Source organism: Ixodes scapularis, unplaced genomic scaffold (genome assembly GCF_016920785.2).
Source record: "Ixodes scapularis isolate PalLabHiFi unplaced genomic scaffold, ASM1692078v2 PGA_scaffold7__128_contigs__length_106722199, whole genome shotgun sequence".
Lineage (NCBI taxonomy): Eukaryota > Metazoa > Arthropoda > Arachnida > Ixodida > Ixodidae > Ixodes > Ixodes scapularis.
Genome location: NW_024609882.1, coordinates 14,328,834 through 14,348,974, shown reverse-complemented (window position 1 = coordinate 14,348,974; position 20,141 = coordinate 14,328,834). Strand labels below are relative to the sequence as shown.

The window sequence follows — 20,141 nt, the reverse complement described above, 5'->3', positions numbered from 1 at the left end:
GACCTCGCCCCGGCACTGAACTTTGACCGGCTTTCTCTTGGGCACCTCACGAGTCATCCACACACCGCAACCCCCCCCCGCCCCCCTCCCCGTGTAGCCATCCGCAGATCTAGCGCGGACTTGCAGCTTGTCATCGCAGCTTCGCACTCTGGACACGCACGAAAACCCAGGAGCCAGGAGCAGGCCAACGCGCTGAAGCAAATTAATTGCTTCAAGAGGGTCTTTCATGGCGCCATGAAGACGGCAAAAGTTGAACGGCATGGCACTGCGATGCTCGCTTCTGGAAGAGTGAAGCGCCGAGGGGGAACTGCGCGCTTCTTTGCATTTATTATTTTTATTTCATCCGCCATTTTATACCTCGTGACATAATTCTAACAAACTCATTGGTTGATCGGTCGGACCACACCATCGCGTGACAAAACAAACGCCTAACGTATGTCCACAGGCGGCATCGTCACAGAGAAGGGAGCAGTCGAACCCAACAACAAAATAAAGTAGCAAAACAAATAAAAATAAAAAAAAATAAGAAGGGAGCCGTTTGAGTTTCGGACGGCGTCTTCTTTGATGAGAGGAGCTGCTCTGGCCAGAGCAACCAGAGCAGCCGTGTTGCTCTGGCTGCTCGGAATATTCCTTTTTTACTCTTTTTTTTTTTTTTTTACTGTACAAGGTGCTACGACTTTTATTTGAAGCTGATTTGTTAAATTAATAACAAACAGCGCGTTGGAACGGAGGAGGTAGAGAGTCTTGGCGTCAGAATTTGACGTGGTAGAAAAGAAAAGAAAATAACGAATGCACAATACATACCGTATGCCAAGACCGTTATACTCCGCACTTGGCGAGGCCTTATGACGCCGCCGACGGCCGTTAGGCTATTTATTTTGTTTCTTTAGATTTTTTATCGTGACGAGCTCCGCCGTGCCTCGGAGTCTCCAGCGGATATCCGGCAGTTTTTAATAATTGTTATTATTGTCGTTTGAAGGGCACTCTTTCTACGCTGCTTTCTATGCAGCACCTGCTCTGAAGCTCATTTGGTGCTCCCGTAGTTCGTGCTGTACTCGAAGAATAGCCTGCTAAAGGGAAACGCAAAGATTACCTTTTTGCGTTGCCTTTCCTCTCAAAACTCAAAATATGGAGATCTTCAAAGATTGTTCGAGAAACTTGTAGTAATTCCCCCACCATTTTTATATAAAAAATAATAAACAAGCAGTGTTGGAAAGTACTCTATGTACATGGTACTTAAAGTACTACTGTTTAGAAAAATTGTACTTTACTTGAAATAAATTTTCTGAGCATGCACTTCTATTTTTCGAGGTAAGTAGGGCTACCAACTTCAATGTACATTCCTCTAATTTTGAACAAAAAAAAAAAAGGCGGTATCGCCGTGTGAAAACGCGCTCTTTCGAGACGTCATCTGGTCATTTCTCTGAGTGAAGTAATGGCGGCTGTAAGACCGATAGAAATAAGTGCCGTATAAGTTGATTGTGTCAAATAGCTCGTCAGCGAGAGTAAAACAACTACTCTGCGGCGACTTGACCTTATACAATATTTGCTGCCATTTCTGTAAAAAACTGATTCGCCTCCGATTACTCCTGATGAAATTCATATCAGTTAAAAAAACACAATATAGGGAATGAAAGGGCACAATGAAAGATTGTGTTAAAAGTGCTTGCACTTTACCGTGAAATTTATAGTGTTTATATACGTTACTTCAAGTACATTGCACATGGTGTACTTACTACTTTACTTAAAGTACATAACCCCTCATTTAGTTTGTACTTTACTTCAAGTCCTTTTTAGAGGTACTCTATGCAACGCTGTAAACAAGCAAACACTGACTAAAAAATCTATCTCAGACGGTGCTAAGCCCAAAGTACAAATGACACATTCGCAGTACATCATTAACCAAACAAAAAGGAAAGTACAAAACAATAGGGCACGCAGAAGCAGAATCAGCTATTAAAGCATTTCTGTGAAAAAAACAAGCCGATTCATATTTGGCTAGCACAATTTCGCTAACGGATCAAAACCTTTGTACTTTCTTTTTACCATAAAAAACATATAAAAGTAACTTCAAAGTAACTTCAAAAGTAGTTCGCTACTTTTATACGGTAATTAGTAATTTCCTCAATTACTTTGTATTTGAGTAACTTCTACTCTGCTCAAATTACTTTTGACGTCAATACTCAGTAACTTAACTTAATTACTTTTTTTGAGTAACTTGTACATGTCTGGCGTCACGGCGCTAAGTGGCCAAGAAGAAACGATCCGAAGTTTTGCAGCAGACGCTTCCAGAAAATGGCGGCTCATGGCGACGATTCGAAGGTGATAATAGTGACCGCACACGTGCCACTTGACTCCTGCCGTCCAGTCAAGTCGCAGCAAATCAAAACATGCTCGGGTAGACTGAGTCTTTCTGTCGCAAAGCAGTGAAAACTCTGGCACAGTATTCAGTGACACTACCATGCGCACCTGCGCTTTGCCAAACGCAGCGCGTGGCTAGGATAAACATTGTCGGTATATAATCGGCTCCAGGTCACGTGGCCTCTTGTTTTGGCTGCGAGTTGAGGAGGTGAAAGCTGCTCGTTTTTATCGATTTTTTTTTTTTGCGACTGTTATTGCGCGGAGAAGCAAGAAACCGCGTTGTTTGTAAGTTACGAATGTCAAGAGATAATTCTAAGTGGTATTTATTGAAAGTACAAAAGTGCTTGTATCGCCCATTTCAGTGTGGGGATGAAGAACTCGACAAGGAAGAGTGGGAACCCCCCTGGGAAAAGTTCTGCGGACGGCCATGTGTGCATACTGCATACAGGGAATGTCGGTACGGATGAAGTGAGCTTCAACTTTGGAAGCTTCGAGCTTTTATGGGGCAGTGAATTAATGCTGTGCTGATGAAACCGAAAAGGGTGTCTTAAAAGAAAATATCTCGTATGTAGTATATTCTGTGAATGATACGAAAAGCTCTGGTGATCTTTTTTTCTACGAGGTGGTGCGTTAAGTGAAAATAACTTGTTTCGAATATATTTAACATGGTCATAATATCAGATGACAAACTCGCTTTAAGTTTGGTATTCTAAAATTGAAATAACAGCAAGATACAAAAGAAAGCAATGGAAGAGACAGGCAACGAAGAAAGGGTGAGTCGACAACGTGATATAATTTTGAATAGTGCGCATTTTATTTAGACTCAAATCGCCAAAACAAAATTGATTACGCTTTCTTCATAGAACACTCGCTCTCAACAACATCAATTGTAACAACTTCACCTCTTTTTACACTGTAAATAGGTGAGACTTGATCTTCGTCTTTTTTTTTTTTTTTTCTTGCCCGTTTTGTTCGTTTCAACACAAAGAAAACAACGAAATCGCGTAAATATTATGCAAAGCAAGTTGAAGAGCGCCAGGCCCCATGCGTTGCGCCTGCTGCTGATCGTCCACCTTGAAGATCGCGATGAAAGAAAAAAAAATGTCGCCGATAGCATCAGCATTTTTCCAACGTTTCAAAGGCGGTTTTTTTCAGAAGCAGGTACGACACACTTCGCAGCAGTCACGCATGGCTCCAACTCAGCCGCTTAGACTAGATAAAAACTCTTCACTTGTCGCTTTAGCTCTCGTTCATTTCAACGTTAGCAAAAGAGGAAACCGATATTAAAAAAAAAAAAAAAAAACGAGAAGCGACGAAGTTGTAAAAACAATTCAATAAACGAAAAGCTTGCTTGGGTCTTGAGACTATTCTCGTGAACGAAGTGGCTTTTCGTTGTCAAATAATAATAATAGTAATAATCTGAGTGACGACAAAAGAATGTTAAGGAACACAATATCGGAAATTGCGTCTGAGGGGTTGTTCGTTCGTCTTATTCACTTTGCGCTTTCGCGGTTAAGGCCGATTAGTCCAAGACGAGGAACTCAGTTCGTTTCCCGGAACATAGAACCACATGACCAAGGGCAGAACGGGTTCTTGGTTGTCGTGGCGGACCATGCCGTGGAAAAGGTCTTGGAAAGCTGAATCCTCCTCTCCGGCTGAAGGGGAATTTGTTGTAGACATTCTGTTTCTGGATGAGACGCAACGTCGGAAGACGTGGCGAGAGCAAGAATCCTTACGTATCTTCACTCGTCGCCCTTCTTCGTCGGCCACGGGTGGTGCATGACGATGGTGGAAAGAAGAAAAAAAAAGTCCTACAAAAGTGCATCACTGGTTTTTTTCGAGGAGTGTGGAACCGACACCGTGTGTTTAGCCGTAGGTGGGGTCGTGTGGCTTGTTGCTGTGGAAAGGCAAACCAAAGACAGAAATTAATTCTCGTTTAAGAACAAGCTATGCGCCGCACAATGTTTTTCATTGCGATAGTGTATAGGTGTTCATTTCTGACTTCAATATTTATTATGAGTGTATGTCGCGTGGACATTATCTTGCAGAGATCAGTGATGTCAGAATTTTTTTTATTTTTTACTTGTAAATTTCGAGGTAAACGCTTACAGCATTATGGTTTCGTAGTTCTACCGTGTCCTGCATATTTTTAAGTGGAAAAGTACAGTGGAGCTAAGCTTGCCGTCTGCCGAAGACTAATGCTGAAGGAGCTGTGTGAGAATGCTTGGAGCTAGTGAGATTCAAACCACGCGGTAAATTGTGGACTTGCTGGTTCTATAGACAGATGGTGCAATACTTACGACATGGCGCACTCGGTGTTGCCGAGGTGCTCGCCCTTGTCCATGGAGAGGCATCCGGCGCCGCCGCCGAAGCCGTATCCCTTGGGGCCGAACTTCCTGCCGTAGCACTGCTTGCAGAAGAGTTCACCGCCGTGCTCGGTGGCGTTGGTGCTGTCCAGCCTCTTGTGACACAGTCCTGGGGACCAAAAAAGGACATACTTAAATTCATGCAGGAATTTCAGGGGACGTCTTGAAGGCACGTATTCAAGACCGGTCATTAGGCCGCTACTTCAGACAGGTCTTTAAGACACGTCATCAGGCTGGGCCTCAGGACACGTTTTTAAGACGAGTCATCAGGCTCCGGCCTCAGAACAAGTCTTCAAGATAAGTCCGTTCACAGGACACGTCATGCGAAGATGTCTTCAAGGCATGTCTTGGAGACACGTCTGTCATAAGAAGACGTCATAAGAAGGAGCGTTCAGGACACGTCCTGAAAACACGTACGTCCACAGAATACACCTTCAGGAGACGTCTTGAAGAAAGGTTTGTACTCATCACACACTCTCGAGACGATTTCTCAACACACACGAACATTTTATGGCACGTTCTTAAGACGTGTCTTGAGGACGTGACTATGAGTCTCGTGACTTAAGCCAATTCTCTATCGGCTGGCACTCATAAATCTCAGATTGCAGAAACTTACCGCACACGAAGCATGTCCTGTGCCACTTGGCACCTGCTGCTAGCATCTCTTCCGCCGCGTACACGGACTTGCCGCACTTGGGGCACTTGGCCTGTTCAACGGGCTTGAAAGGCATGGCTACTGTCTGCAAGATCAAAAACACGACGGTGGTTGATAAGGCTCGTAATTAGGCTCAATATATCTCAGCCGTTACACTTCGACAGCTTTGTAAATAATTGTGCGCTCCCCTATGGCAATGGCCAGTTAAATAAATAAATTAGTTTTGAATGTTTCGTCATGACATCAAAGGCCATTGACTCAACATCTTGATCCTCCAAGTAATGCCTATGGGCGTTGTTGTAAACTATTTTAATTGCTCAGTGCCAGAGTGTAGGGATGATATTGTAAGTTGATTTTGCCTATGAAGCTGACTTTAAATTTTAAAAAAATGAGTCATGTATGTTGCCCGACTTATTTTCAATAAGTGCTAGCGAGTTTGATGAAGATAGTTCACGTGCCATGTTTCCAAAATAACGATATCGCATTTGAACTTTTAGTGTTCGTTTCTTTTATTATTTTTATTAATTAAAATAAACTACTTGTATTTCGAGGAAGGTGTTTATCTAAAAGAAAATTGTGAATAAATAAAGCAGACAACGTTTTGGGCCGTGAAGAAGATGCGCAATCACCTTGGTTCGCCCGCACCCCCGCGGTGGCCTGTCTATTTCGGTGGACCCTCCTCTCCCCCTCCCTCCTAGACCCTCTCCTTCAGACATTCTAATCCTCTTTCCCTCTATCGCGCGACCTGGCACACAAACATGGCAGCGGAGGTGGAAAGGAGAGCTTCAACAACATCTGCGTTTTCCTCTTGTGTATGTTTTTAGACTTCCATTTCTGTGGCGCGTTAGCTGGACTCGTTGCTATCTTGGGACCGCCAAGGCATGGCTCCCCCCTCCGTATACCTTTGCGCTTTAACGGGTCGTGCGCAAACAATATCCTCACATTTTAGCGAGCCATCTCGATCTCGGTGTCTCGTTAGAGCGAGTGATTTCAGATTAACCACAAAATATCGCAATCGTAAAAGTAGCTTCGGCCGGAACGTTTTAGGGTTCTCAATATTGTGACGATTAAAAGCGATAAAAACACGAGGAACTGTAGAAGAAGGCACACACACCAGGAGCGCTTATACGGTTATCAATAAAGCTGCCAATCTTTTCTTTTTTTTTCGTTGACGAGATAGTTTTATGTAAGGTGACAGACATTAGAATCCAGCGAATTCGCCACTGGAGATATCCGATTGCGTTTTCGAAGCAGTAGCACGAACGGTAATCCTCTGGGATGCGATGTCTTCGAGTTGATCTTCGTCTTGACATGTTCGCAATTCAACGTAAGCAAGCTGAAGCTGGTGGATCACTTGAGTCCTCAAAACAAACGCCAGTTACGTCGTTGAGTCAGAATGGAGCACGCAGACTTTTTTCTATTGGCACAGAGCACCTTGCAAGCCACCGAAAGCTGCGCCAGGTCACGCATTCCACATCTCGGTAACTTTTCTGGGTGAGCCGTATGCACACTTACAAAAGCAAAAGGAAGAATGGGTGGTGGAAGCCCTAGTAATTTGTCACCGGTTACCTAACCTGTCCCAAAGCACGAGCGGGCTAGCCACTTACTGCTGGCATCGCATTGGTTCAGTGTCTCAAGCCGGAACTGCTGCCATTGTCTGGCAGCGGTTCAACTCGCTTGTTTCCCAAAGCCACTGCAGTATTCTACGCGGACCGGCGGTGCTTCAGCGTAGCGACCTCGCGTTCTGCCTCGTTTTCGGACGCCACTGGGACAACGGCTTCCAGCGAAGGGGCAACAGTTTAGCACCGCGGTCTTGTGCAATGTATGCTCAAAACATATCTACACAGCGTTCGTGAGCACTGCTACCCTTTAGCGCAAGGCGTTCGTTGACTTAGCCTTCGACGTCAAAGGGTTTGTCTGTTTCCCGTCCGCCTACAATTTGTTTCGCTTTCCGACGTTCGCTTCTTATCGCTGTCTGGTCTTTTGGCTGGCTGTTAGTAGTAGTCCATGGGGTTGTGAGCGTCGCTGGCGGCTTACCTTTGGTTTGGAGCGGGCTTGCTCGAAGAACACAGAACGGGTCGGTTCGCACTACCTGAGTTCGGAGGATCTCAGAAAGCGTCTGGTCGGTGCCGGGCCGGCCCGTCCATTTTTCTAACACTTTGCACACGGCACACAGAGGCTCCGGCGTCGACATATAGGGCTAGTCGCGCGAGCTGCCCTCGCCTGGAGAGCCCTCCTTCTCCGCGGGACTGACATCATCGGCGGGCAAGGGGACGCCGCTCGAATTTCCCCCCTTTCCACCGCGGACGGGGGAGGACTTGCATCACAGAAACCCCGGGCTCTGACTCAGAACAACCCGAGCTCTACGCCGACGGCAGGTTTCCAGGAGGGACCCTGGCCAAAGGCTAACACTTTTTCTTTTTTTTCTGCACACTCGCAGGTCTAGCTTGGCTTCGTGCATTCCTCAGTTGCGCGGGGTTGCAATGTTTTGGTGTGGTGTGCAGTGCCCTGCGTCCTCTTTCTCCGCCCATCTAGCCTTGGGCCTCTTGGCTGGGTTTTGGAAGAGTGTCGAGAGTGACATTGAAAAAAGAAAACAAGAGCGCCGGAGTATAGTGCGGCGCGGGAGCTTCGCTGCCGAGTGAGAGTTTGCTGAGGTGGCTGACCGTTCGAACCATTTATCGGGACGTCCTTGGACAATCTTGTGTTACGGAGCTGTTCATCAGTGGGCGTCCGGCGATCTTAAGTTTTGGGAACAGACACCAAGTATGCGTACCGCGTCGTGAGAGGCGTTCCCTTGATTCCAATAAACGAAGTCCGTCTTTCGTCTTCACTTGAATTCCTGATCTGCCCGTCCTGTACTCAAGCTTCAGAACGTGCACTACTACCTTGCGAATAGTCTCTGTGTAAATGCTAAATGTGTCCAGTTGGTCTCGGATATAACCCTGGAAGTACACACACGGCTTTCTGGGTTGTCCACATAAGCCATTGATAGACGACTGTTAAAAGTCGGCGTCTGACGCATCATCAACCCCTCACCCGGACTCATCGCGCGTTTTCCTTCCAAGGTTACCGCTGTGACATCAGCCCTTGGCGCGCTCGGATCAGCCCAGAGTCCTCCTCGCCCGGGAAGCCATCCCGAACCTATCAGAAGATATGGACACTGGACTTATACTAGGGAAAGGCCTATACCTGCACGCCGAATAATGGGCCATCCCATGGTGGTGAACCTACCATACGGGTTTCAAACCCGACGTCACCGTACACAGTGGAAGAGGCAGTATACTAACCCAATTTGTAAGCAGATAATTAAACGCATTTAAGTTACCGCGACTGATTGCCATCTTAAGAAATGAATGTTTACATTGAAATTTTAGCAACTTAAGTCGTTTCATTTGAAATCAAACATGCGTGTCGGGGTGGGTATAATAATTTGCGCCCACAAATTATATATTAAAGCCCAAATTTTGTAATAAACGAAACAATTTTTTTTTTTAATTTTTACCAGAAATTTGTTTTGTTTTTAATGAAATTTTTGAAGTAGAGCAAGGTGAAATGCTGCAGTTAGTTTGCTTGATCTTTGTTCCCAATTCTGTCGGTTGTTATAAATAAGCAGAAACGATAACAGTCACAGTATTTTTTCTTGTAAATCTGTGACACGTGGCCTTTTTTTTTTTTTAACTAAACACTTCGGCATATTTTATGCTGAACATAAAAAAAATGGCGCACATCGCATCTTTGACGTTTTGGTGACATATTTGGAACCTTGTACTTTAGGATTCATCGTACATTTTGCTTAATAAATACTATATGCCTGTAGGCCTATACGTGCGCTATCGTCTTGTATCAAGTTTAATTTACTGACACAAAAGAATTTTTATCCGTTTTCAAAAAATTTAAAAAAGAATTATTCGAGCCATAACCCTGCTTTATTAAAAAATATTTCTTTTATTTATTATGTTTCAATTATGCTATTTTTGTGTGGGCATAATAAGAGTTTCCTATTTTTTTTTGTATTTCTTTGTATAAGTACTTTTAACGTTTTAAAGTTTTTAAATATGTAGACGACGTTTTGATTTCTTTAAAAAAATCTCTGACGTATCATGATGGGGTGCACTGAGCTTCGGATGCTTTCAGACGACATGGTAGAGGACTGAATTTTACACACGAACTGCCTAACCAGGATCGCCTGCAGGTTTTAGACTTGAGCCTCAAGTTACTAGAGGGACACGTGTGTTGGATATATGACCCACAGTCCCAAAAGGAAGAGCTTCTTCTAGGACCATATGGCACTGCGCATTCTAAAGTGGTTCAAAGAGGAATTGCAACGCTCTGCCTAGAGTACCTTCTCAGAAAGTCCTGCTCAAGTTACTCGAGGGAAATGTATGTTGGATGTATGCTCCACGGTCCCAGAAGGAGCTCCTACTAAATGACTCTGCGCATTCTGAAGGGGTTAAAAGAGGAATCGCAACTCACTGTGTAGAGTCAGTTGTCAGAAAGTCGTGTGCTCATCGTATGCAGGCTAGCTTTAATAACCAATTGTCTAGACTAGACTATTGTCAGCGGGCTTCTATCATACGGTCTTGACGAATGTGGCAAAGGCCATCCTCACAAAAAGTAAAAGGCACACGACCAGGAGAGTGACGCCGATATCGTATCGTGCATACACAAAATGCCGTATAACCTCAAGAAGGTTGCGAACAGGCATGGAGCACCTCTCGTGTTTTCAGCGCCAAAGCCAACTTTCCCTGGAATTGCTTATGAAAGGAGAAACGAGCGAGGATGTGGTACGAAGCACGCCAAGTCATATATCAAGTGTGTCGGGCGGGTCATGTATGAAATTCCCCTAACGTACGGAAAGTCTTACGCTGGGCAAACTGGACTGCGCACAATGACCGCTTGAGTGTGCATGCACAAAATTTAAAGACAAATGACGGGGCATATTTGTCCACGCACTGTAGGGCCTGCAAATGTGAGCCACGCTTCGGTGAAACCAAGAAACCAAGGTAGTAGATGTAGAAACTGAGGATGTGAATTTCAGGCAGGGGTGTGCTTTTTCAAGTTGTGGAAGGAAAGAACTGACCGCGTGCGGCGTGCCGAATCCGAGAATAATATCGACATAGCGTCCATAAAAGTTGGGATGGGGAAGGGGGAGTGTGCCGAAAAGGGACTTTTCAACGACGCCCACAGAGAGGCTAGCAAAGGAGGGGCCAATCTTAGAGCCCATGGCGGTACCAGATTTTTGTCTGTAAAAGCGGTTGTTAAATGGGAAGGCGTTAAGAGAGAGGACAATTTTGGCAAGGCGGATGGTAGTGTGGGAGGCTGTGTCGGGATTCGGTCGTTAGTCCAGGAAGTGCTGGAGGGCACGTAAGCCATCATGACGGGGAATTACAGTATATAAAGAAGTGATGTCTACGGTGAAAGGCAGAGTATCGAAATCAGGGGTGTGGCGATGTGGGCGCTGGAGGACGTGCGTTGTGTCTTGGATGTAGCGGGGCAAGTTCTGAACCAGGGGTTGGACGATTGAGTCTACGAAAACGGAAATGTGGGACAAGAGAGAGCGGAGGCTATCGGTCGACCTGGGCTGCCGGTTTTGTGGATTTCGGGCGAAAGGGGTTATTCAGCATTTGACAATTAGACGAGATGCGAGGAGGAAAGGCCTTGGTACGGATCGAATGTTCGATGGTGGTCGTTATTGTCTCTTTGATAAGTGGTGGTGAGGTCGGGTGCGAGAGGTTCATAAAAATCGGGAACGGCGAGTTGACGGTGTGCTTCCTCAAGATAGACTTCTCTGCGCCAAAGCGCAATAGCGCCCCCTTTATCCGCAAGTTTGATGACGATGTCTTTGCGTTTTCGGACAATGGTCCGAGATTTGGAAGATAACTGTGGTGGTATTTTCCCAGGGCCATTGAGCCTGTGCGCTGATCAAACTTAATGGTAAAATACAGTTTTTTTTCTTTGTTTTTCTGGGGGCGGGAGGGGGGGGGGGGGCGGTGGATTTTCACGTGACAGTTTGGAGTTTGTGGGAGAAATCCGAATTGACTAAAACTTTACCGGCGGGCGTTCTTCTGAGTTTTCCTGATTTCTGAGAAAAGACGGAACCCTACGCACAGCACAGAGATCTCAACATTTCCTGCCTTTCCGCAAGCCTTACCCGACCAGTGAAAAGCGTTGAACGCACGGAGTGCACGCGCAAGGCAGTTGAAATCTCTGGGTGTCAAGTCACACCCAGCTGTTGGTTTTTCTCGCGTCTATTGATAAGTTCGGGTCAAATGCTCGCGATATTCAAATTCACAGAACAAAAAGACGCTAGAGTTCTCCTCTAACTCCTTTTTCTTTTTCTAACACCTCTTAAGGGTTTCTTTTTTTTTTTTTTTTTAGGTGAAACAGAAAGTGTTTTATATAGCCGCCTTTAAAAAGAAAGCTGGGAGGTTCTTGAAAAAAAAAAAAAAAAACGAGTTATAGGAGAATTATAGCGTATTTTTGTCCCGTGGATTCGGATATTACGAGATTAGAGAAAAACCGAAAAACACACCGCTGGGGCTGTCACGTCATACCCAGAAGTTTCAACTTCCTCGCGCGTGCCGCTGGTGGAGAAATCCGTGCAGCGCTCTTTGACTGCTCGGGGAAGGTTTGCGGATAGCGCTGTAATGTTCAGATCTCTGTGTAATACGTCGTGAGTCCCTCCTTGCACCGAACGCGACGGCAAGGAGGGGTTTCAGCGCTATCTTGAAGGCGCCATTGTGGCTACTTGGCGCATCAATGGGAAATATAATTTTCATATTCGTGATCCCATAGAGGCTAAATAAAGACCATTTAAGCGTTTTTTTTTTTTTTCTTAAATACAAAACCGCTTCAGTTTCCCCTTAAGGATTAATGGCCTCTCCACCATGCCCCTTGCCTCCTTGGCGCTCGCGTTGGTAAGAGGCTACTTTTATTTCGGTAGAGAGTTCTGGTTGGTCCTCCGCAAAATGAGGTCGCGTTCTCCGTCGGCGTAGAAGTTGTGCCCCGGACTTCTCGAGGGACTTTGTCGCGCGCTAGCAACGGAGAAAGCGACCGAAGAGTTTGTCAAAGTGCCTTCTGACTGCGAAGTCGTGTCCTGTGAAGAGACGCCTTTGTGGCCTCTGGCTTGTCTCGCCCGTCGCCAGGTCGGCGACAGCAGCCCGCCTGAACCCCTGTTTATTGACACAAGCTCTTCCGGAGGGAGAAACATTCGCTCCTGCTACCCCGGGCAGCGACGAGGTCTCGCTTGCACCATCAGTATCAAATGGAAGCGAGGGTGGAAAACGACGCAACTGGTACAAAGTTAAAAAAAAAATAGAAAAAAAAAACAACTAAAAAGTGAAAGTGAACAAAAGGGCGCGTCTCAATTCAAGCACGGTTTTGGGATAATTTTTGTTTTACTAAAAAATACATTTTTTGGGAGCTTTCATGAAAGGAATGAAAGCGCAAACGGCAAGCTCGGCAAAATTTCTGTTTTTTTTTTTATTTATTTTTATTTTTTTGTGTGTTTTTGATTTTTCAAGCGGCCGACGCAAAAACTGACGTTTCTCCCACCTGTCGGGCATGGCATGTTTGCGCGTTCGCTGTCTTGTCACTTCTAACGCACAAAGACTCGTTTGTGACACTCTCGAAATTGATTTTATTATGATTTATGAATAAAAAAAACTTATATTTTGAAATAATTGTTTTGAAAATGTAAAACTGTGCTCCGTTGTTGATTTTAGGCAAAGTTCAAAAAGTTCTTACGTGTGACCTATTTAAGATATTTTAAGGACATTAACATCCCCAGAGAGCTCAAATTTACGTCCTTTCATTGAATACATATGAACCATTATACGTACAAGATAAATTTTCTTCCATACATTTGAATGACGAATGTTTCGAAAATTCAGCAAAATCGGGATTGATATGCTTAAAATCTGCACTTTCATTTGCTTCATTTTTTAACAGTAGCAATGTAGCAAAGTAGTGGTTTATTATCGAATATGAACGTTATATATAGCATTTTGTTGGTATGACTGCAATTAAAGATTTAAGTAATATTGCTAAATGCGCGCTTTAAAACGGCAAGCTTGTGTTGCAGACTAAAATGACTTACTCCGCTTTACGCACAATTTCACTTCTTTTTAGCTTTACGTGTGAAATCAAGTATTTATAAGCGGTAGTTCACAATATCCACGCCACAATTTTGGCCAGAATAGCACTAGCTTGCTACTAGTAAGACATGAATCAAGCAAATAATGAGTTTTTGAGAAAATCTGTTTGGAATTTGCTAGATTTTCGAAACATTCATTTAATCAAATGGATAAAACAAACTTATTTTTGTAAATGTCATATGTTATTTGCTAGTCTGGCGATAAAGGACGTAAAAAAGTTGGTTAATAAATATTTGGTTTAAACTTAACAAACATTTAGCAAATAAATCGTCCGCCTTTAAATACAAGTAAAGCTAAGTAGATAATTTCTAAACCAGTAGATATGCGAGACTACAGTCTAATTTATAACATTCGAAGGCAAAATTTTCGAGCGAGTTGCAGGACAAACATTTTGACTGTATGGTCAGCTGAGGACATTTCAGGGGGTTGTCATGTTAACAAACTAAAGGCTGATTTATCCCGGGTAACAGGAAGCATTTATAGGATGCTTAATGCGATACTTCCCTGGTGAAAACGCACAATATATCATTCTTTACTTTACTCCAAAATTCGTTACGGAATTTTTGTCTGAAGAACGACGACAGCTAGCTCCGAATTATAATATGCTAACTTTGCGGAAGTAAATCTTACGGGTATGTGAAAATTATAAAGGAGATACCAGAAATTTAAGGACACAGTCACTCTTCATTAAAAATAGTATGCTTAATTAAGCAGACCAAGTATACAATATCAAACTTTTCGAATGGGTACATAAAAATATACTCTACGCAAGTCCAACAGACAGCCTGAGTGCATACCCGAATAGAAACCCAAAGCGAAGGATACCAGCCATAAAACCGACTATGGCCGACAAGTGTTAACATTTCAGACAACTAAATCTCTCAATAAAGCGGATTTCAACACTGATTTTTATCAAACTTTTTCTTAATGATTGCAGAAGGTTTTCGAATGGCGTTTAAATTACATCTTTATCTGGCTAGTGTATTGCACCAAGAACATAGTCACTATATTTCTTAGTCAATTTCAAAAGAAGTATATTCAGGAATAAAAAATGGTAGACCAAATAAGTGAAACACAAATGAGACAAATGTGTGCCTCTTAGGACATCCTAGGACGACTGTATGAAACAGCAAATTACCGCTGTATTTTTTTTTTTGTATAGGTGGTAATTTGAGGAATCTTCTGAACTAAAACACTCGATGAGGGCCGAGAATTGACGGGAACTTTCCAAGAGAATTCATAGAAGATAAATCTTGACCGGGCGCGGCTCGAACCCTCCGAGTGGCAGTCGCGTGCTTTGCAAACTCCGCCACGCTGCGGCATGAAGTTTTTATAGGGAGTATTCAGTGGCGACTATAGACCTTTCCAATGTTTACAAATCCACAGCTCAGAGTGCAATCTCCACAGCTCAGCACGCGCGTGTGCGTCGCTCCGGAAAACGAGCAAAGCACGCGCCATACGCACGAACACTGGAAATGGCACCGGCCATTCGCTCTTTCTTGGAAAGGTCTATAGCTGCGTGCGCGGCTGCTGAGCGCGTGCTGAGGGCGAGCTTCTGCAGCTCTTTTGTAACTTGCATTCCGCACCATCAACATTGGCGGTCTTAGCAGGCTATCAATGTAAGCTCGTTCTTAGCGTGCGCTCCAATCATCGCCCTCAAATATGGCGCCCAGTGAATATCCCTTATTGTAATAACAATACGCTTTATTTACCATAAACAACTAGGGTGGGAGCTGAAGAAACAAGCTGTTCGATTAGCTTGACGAGTCCTCAGCCCCCTTACAAACACATAGCAGTTGCAAAGATTACATTTACCAGAAATTATATAATGCTTATAATAACACAATATACATGACAAATTTCAAGAGCGGTAATACCAGTTAAAGAACAGTAATTCAGTAATGCAATGATACATAAGCGGAACAGAAAACGACGCTATAACTCTGTATTTTGAAAGAAAATAATTCCGAAGTTCACGAATGCTACATAATCTTGTATCTATATTTGAATACATATAAGTATGTTTAGTAAAGTTGGCGAGATCCGTTTTGTTGTCTGAACACGGAAGTACAAGGACACGAAAGAAAGGACTAGGCAAACACACCGCTGGGATCCGCTGGGATCCGCAAAATTTCTGCTGCACCGAAGTCTGTGTGACAGGTGGGTATGTTGGAACTTTTACTCTTATTGATGCTAAAGATAACAAAATCTATTTCTCTCGTGTTGCTCCTGTTTATACTTTATACTAAGTCTGTAACCAAAATGTTTAAATATATTTCATACCTCTAGCTGTTCAAAAAGCTGATGAGTATGAAACTCATAAGGCATGTTACACACAATCCTAGCACTCTTTTGTGTAATAAAAATACTCTTTTGTAGTTGTTCCTCTAACTATAAGTGGCAAGAATTCAAATGAGGTAAACAAAAGTGGGCTGTATAAAAGCAATTTTACACTCGGTGGAAAAATGAAAAATAAGGCGATGTCTATGTGATAGAAGCGAGTTTGGAAATACTGTAGGGCATGTTTTCAGTCCATGGCATGTGCTCTGAAAATACAACTCCCAAAATTTTAAACGCGCTGACCACTTTGATAGGGGAGGTGTCTAAAATGATATTATTTGGAATGTCAGAATTTTTATTCTTGGGGCTAAAAAGGATAGCTTTGGTTTTTCTCCTCATTACTCTTCAGATTATTTGACCTACGTCAAGTTTCTATGCGTCGTATAGTGTCATTTGCTCTACGTGAAATATGTTTGCAATTTGGGCCCCAAAAGATATACTTGTGTCGGGAGCATAAATGATAAATTTAACTGGCGGCGCGATCTTAACCATTTTATTAATATAAATATTAAAAAGCAACTGTCCCAATATGCTTCCAAGGGGTACTCCAGATTTTATCGCTTTCGTATCCAAGATGTGACCGTGAATATTAACATAGGGATGACGGGGACTTAAAGCTGACTTGAGGAGAAGTTCTGTATGTTCTCTCCTGCCATAAATTTCGAATTTCTGAAGAAGCGAATCACTGGTAATATAATCAAACGCTCTAGTGAAATCGGTAAATATGAACAGTACCACATTCTTGTCTTCAAAGTTGCGCAAAATTAATTCCTTTTTGTTCCAGCAAAGCTAGTTCCGTGGAACGCTTTTTCCTAAATCCGAACTGGGACTCTGTAATAATACTGCGCTTAACTATAAATTTGATAAAGCGGTTATAGGTTACTTTTTTAGGACTTTAGAAAAAACAGAAAGAATTTAAACAGGTGTATAATTGTTTATATCGTTTTTATTGCCTTTCTTGTGAATGTCATCTCCATGGGCTGTTGTCATTGTTATTCACAGGTTATCTTTGATTGTAATCTAGATTTTAGGTTTTTCGTCCTGCTTTTTTAGTTGTAACACAACCAACATTTCCTGACGTTTATTTGTGGCATTTGTTTACCAAATTAATGTACTGGTGTTTATTTTCCCTTTTTACTTGGACTTGTTTCGTATAATTGTCATGTAATGCTTTGTCGCTATTATGTAACTATGTTAAGCTGCTGAACTTTAGGTGGCAGAGGCTTTGTCAGGCACCGCCCATTTATCTCTGCCCCCTACGCGGTGGAAAAAAAAAAGATTACATCTTTGATGATGTCAAGGTCATTAAAACATCTTACTCAGGTTGCACTTAAAAAGGCTCGCCAAAAATCATCGAAGGAACACAGTTCAACATCTTTAAAAACTTTATTCGAAATTATAAGATTTATTTTGGTTCATTAGGCACAATTAAACCAATTTCATAAGTGTCACAGAAGAACCCTAGTGAAGTAGTTTGGGAAGGGACGAAATCCCGAGAGGTCAAACGTGCGATCCCTGACAGGGGGAAAAAAACGTCAGTTTTCGCCTCAGCCGCTTCAATGATCAATACCTTGAAAATAAAAAATAAAAAATCCGCCAAGCTTGTAGTCGGTGCTCTTTCATTCCAAAAATGGTACGGAAACATCTTTTAATAAAAAAAAATTGGCCGCAAAAGCGTGCGTGGAAAACACCCTTGTGCTTTCGAGGGACTCTCTTTAGAAAGCATAATTTCAGAAAGAAGAGCCCTCCTACTACCCTTTTCAACGAAAAATCGCGCATGTTTCTTTTATTTTTTGAAAACACAAGTGCCTTTCTTCATTTTTAAACAATGATTCAACGTTGCCAGCCGAAGCATGTCGAATTTAGTCACGTGGAACGTCTTTCGTGCGCACGTCTACGCGAACGAAACGTATTGGCCATGTAGCCGTATAAACCATAGTAAGAGCTCAAAAATTTACTAATAAAAGCTAAACAAAAGAACTAAAGAAAATGAGGAATACATGTACATGTCTAGTCCTCGTCCCACACTTTTCTTGGGTGTATAGACGTAGATACTTTCATCGAATCTACGTCTACACCCTCGTCCAACTCCCACAAAAGTGTACTGTTCCAGAGGTTACATTTCTATATTATGCTGTTTTTTTTCATAAAATTATTTGTTTATAAACAGACACTCATTTTTTGTTTTGTTGTTGTTGTTGTTGTTGTTTTTAACACCTTTTTTTTTTCTTTTTTTCTCACTCTTCTTGTACACTGATTTTTCAATTACGTTCGCACGAAAACGGGACATGTGGCTTCGTTGAGGCAAAATGGCGGGACGACTGGAATGGACCTCTAAAACCGGACTGTCCTGGACAACTTAAGGCGTCCGGTCACTCTTTAAAGGGATTGTCCGGTCGAAACCGGAAGTACTTAAGTTTTTGCGCTCGTTACGTCGAGGCAGCCTTCATGTAAACAAACGTCACTTTTATTTTGATATATGATCTCCCGTTATTAATTAAACCTTTCATGAGCGTATGTACAAAACTGCACCCCAAATTTCGCCAGTGTCAATGGCCGATATCCGTAGCTGCTGCGTGACGTCACAAAACGCAAAGGTTTGTCAGATGGTCGGGGGATAACAAGTGTTGGTCGATGGATGTCTTGTATTTTGTTTTGAATTATATGGTCTCCTAGGCAGTACCCTACTGAAATACGGTTCTTTTAATGCGGTTCATAAGCATGTGACAGAAAAGTCACGCCTTTTAGCAGGATATTACTCGAAAACAGCCATAAGCTTCGAGCAAACGTAGGCCGTTTCGCGCAAACACAACTGCGACGGCCGCCGATCGACCAAGAAGCGCTTGCAAAGCAAAGGATGCAGATTTCCCTTCTGAAGCGGCAACTAGGTACACGAAGCGACATCTGGGTACACATTTGGGCGGATCCACTGGATCGCTGATGAGGCTGCCGGTCGTTCCCTCAGAGGCGATGCCCGCGGGTCGAAGGAAAAGGCCGAATCGTTCAAATGCATGTCGTCACTTGACCTGGACGAGCTTCGTGAATCGTAGCCACGGTCTATTTTCACATGCGGGTCAAACAGAATTTGGCTGCACGCCTGCTAAATACAACTTCTGGTACAGTTTCCAGGTGGTCTAGCTGTTGGTTTTGGTTTCGCTGCATAATCAAATTGATTGATCCGATTTGGGCGAGGAGTGGATGGACGTAGTTTAATATTGTTGGCACAGCATCACACCTGAGCTTACGCGTGGCCAGCTTTCCGGGACATGCTGGCCTAGTTCCTGACTTTCACGCCACGTGGCGTATCAACCTTGAATGGACTCTGAAACGCCGGTGCGTCGGTCCACCGCTATCTTAACCTCCTCTCTTATAGCTCGTTCCCCCTCACACCCTTTCATCTTTTTACCCAGCGACCGCATTTTGGAACAAAACGCTTCATCACGCGTCACAGGCGTAGAAGCCTATCGGTCGGAGAGAAGCGAGGTTTGGGGGGAAGTGTTACCTACTATTGTAGAGTCAGTGCTGTATTCACCTCAGCTGGTACTATACGCGAACCCACACTAGATTATTCTAGCGAAGGAGTGTCGGACGCTCGACCACGTGACAACGCGCCCACCAATCGCGGCACGAGGGCGCGTTGTCTCGTGGTACTTTTATATTTCGCGTGCGTTCTTTTTAGGCCGGAAAAATATAAGGAAGCAAAGCCTACCTAGGAACCCTAAGCCTACCATGCTTCAAACACCTCAGTCATGTGTCTCAAGGCCGTCCACAAGTTGCAAATATATTTCGTATCGCCTTATGCGCGAGCGAAGTCAAAGCTAGAAAGGCGAGCCCAGCGCTCTGAGTGTTCCTGTTTCGCACGTGTGCCTGTGGATTGCAAGCATTATTCAAGGCAGCCTGCTTGTACTTGTACCTTTGGCTTCGCTCGCAGATAACGTGAAACGAAGTATAGATGTTTTTTCGAAATTATCCAAGCCCAAGGAGCATGCTACAGTGTAATTCGACGCGACGTGCACCAGTGCGGTCTGACGTGCACACACTGATGGACGCGCGGGCAACGTGCCATTTGCTTAAAACTTTTGGTTTCAAAATTACCGCTCCAGACGGCAGCATGCAGAGCGCGTGTACCTACAAACACAACATGCTTCTTGATGATTGCGTAATTTTTTGAAATGTCTGTTAACTCCTTGACCTTTCAATCAATATTAGAAAACTAGCTTACTTGTGTTCAGCATCACGGTTGATGTTATATTGCTGAACCCA

At 43.5% G+C, this 20,141-nt stretch overlaps 1 protein-coding gene across 1 annotated transcript; it reads right to left on the bottom strand.

Moving 5' to 3' along the window:
- Window positions 1-3,153: 3,153 nt before the first annotated feature.
- Window positions 3,154-7,783, bottom strand: LOC8052043 (muscle LIM protein 1). The gene is made up of 4 exons (XM_002434020.4): window positions 7,420-7,783; window positions 5,344-5,467; window positions 4,662-4,836; window positions 3,154-4,258 (listed from the first exon to the last, which is right to left on the bottom strand). The coding sequence occupies exons 2-4, from the start codon at window positions 5,456-5,458 to the stop codon at window positions 4,228-4,230; spliced, it is 321 nt and encodes a 106-aa protein (XP_002434065.1). The 5' UTR covers window positions 5,459-5,467; window positions 7,420-7,783; the 3' UTR covers window positions 3,154-4,227.
- Window positions 7,784-20,141: the final 12,358 nt, after the last annotated feature.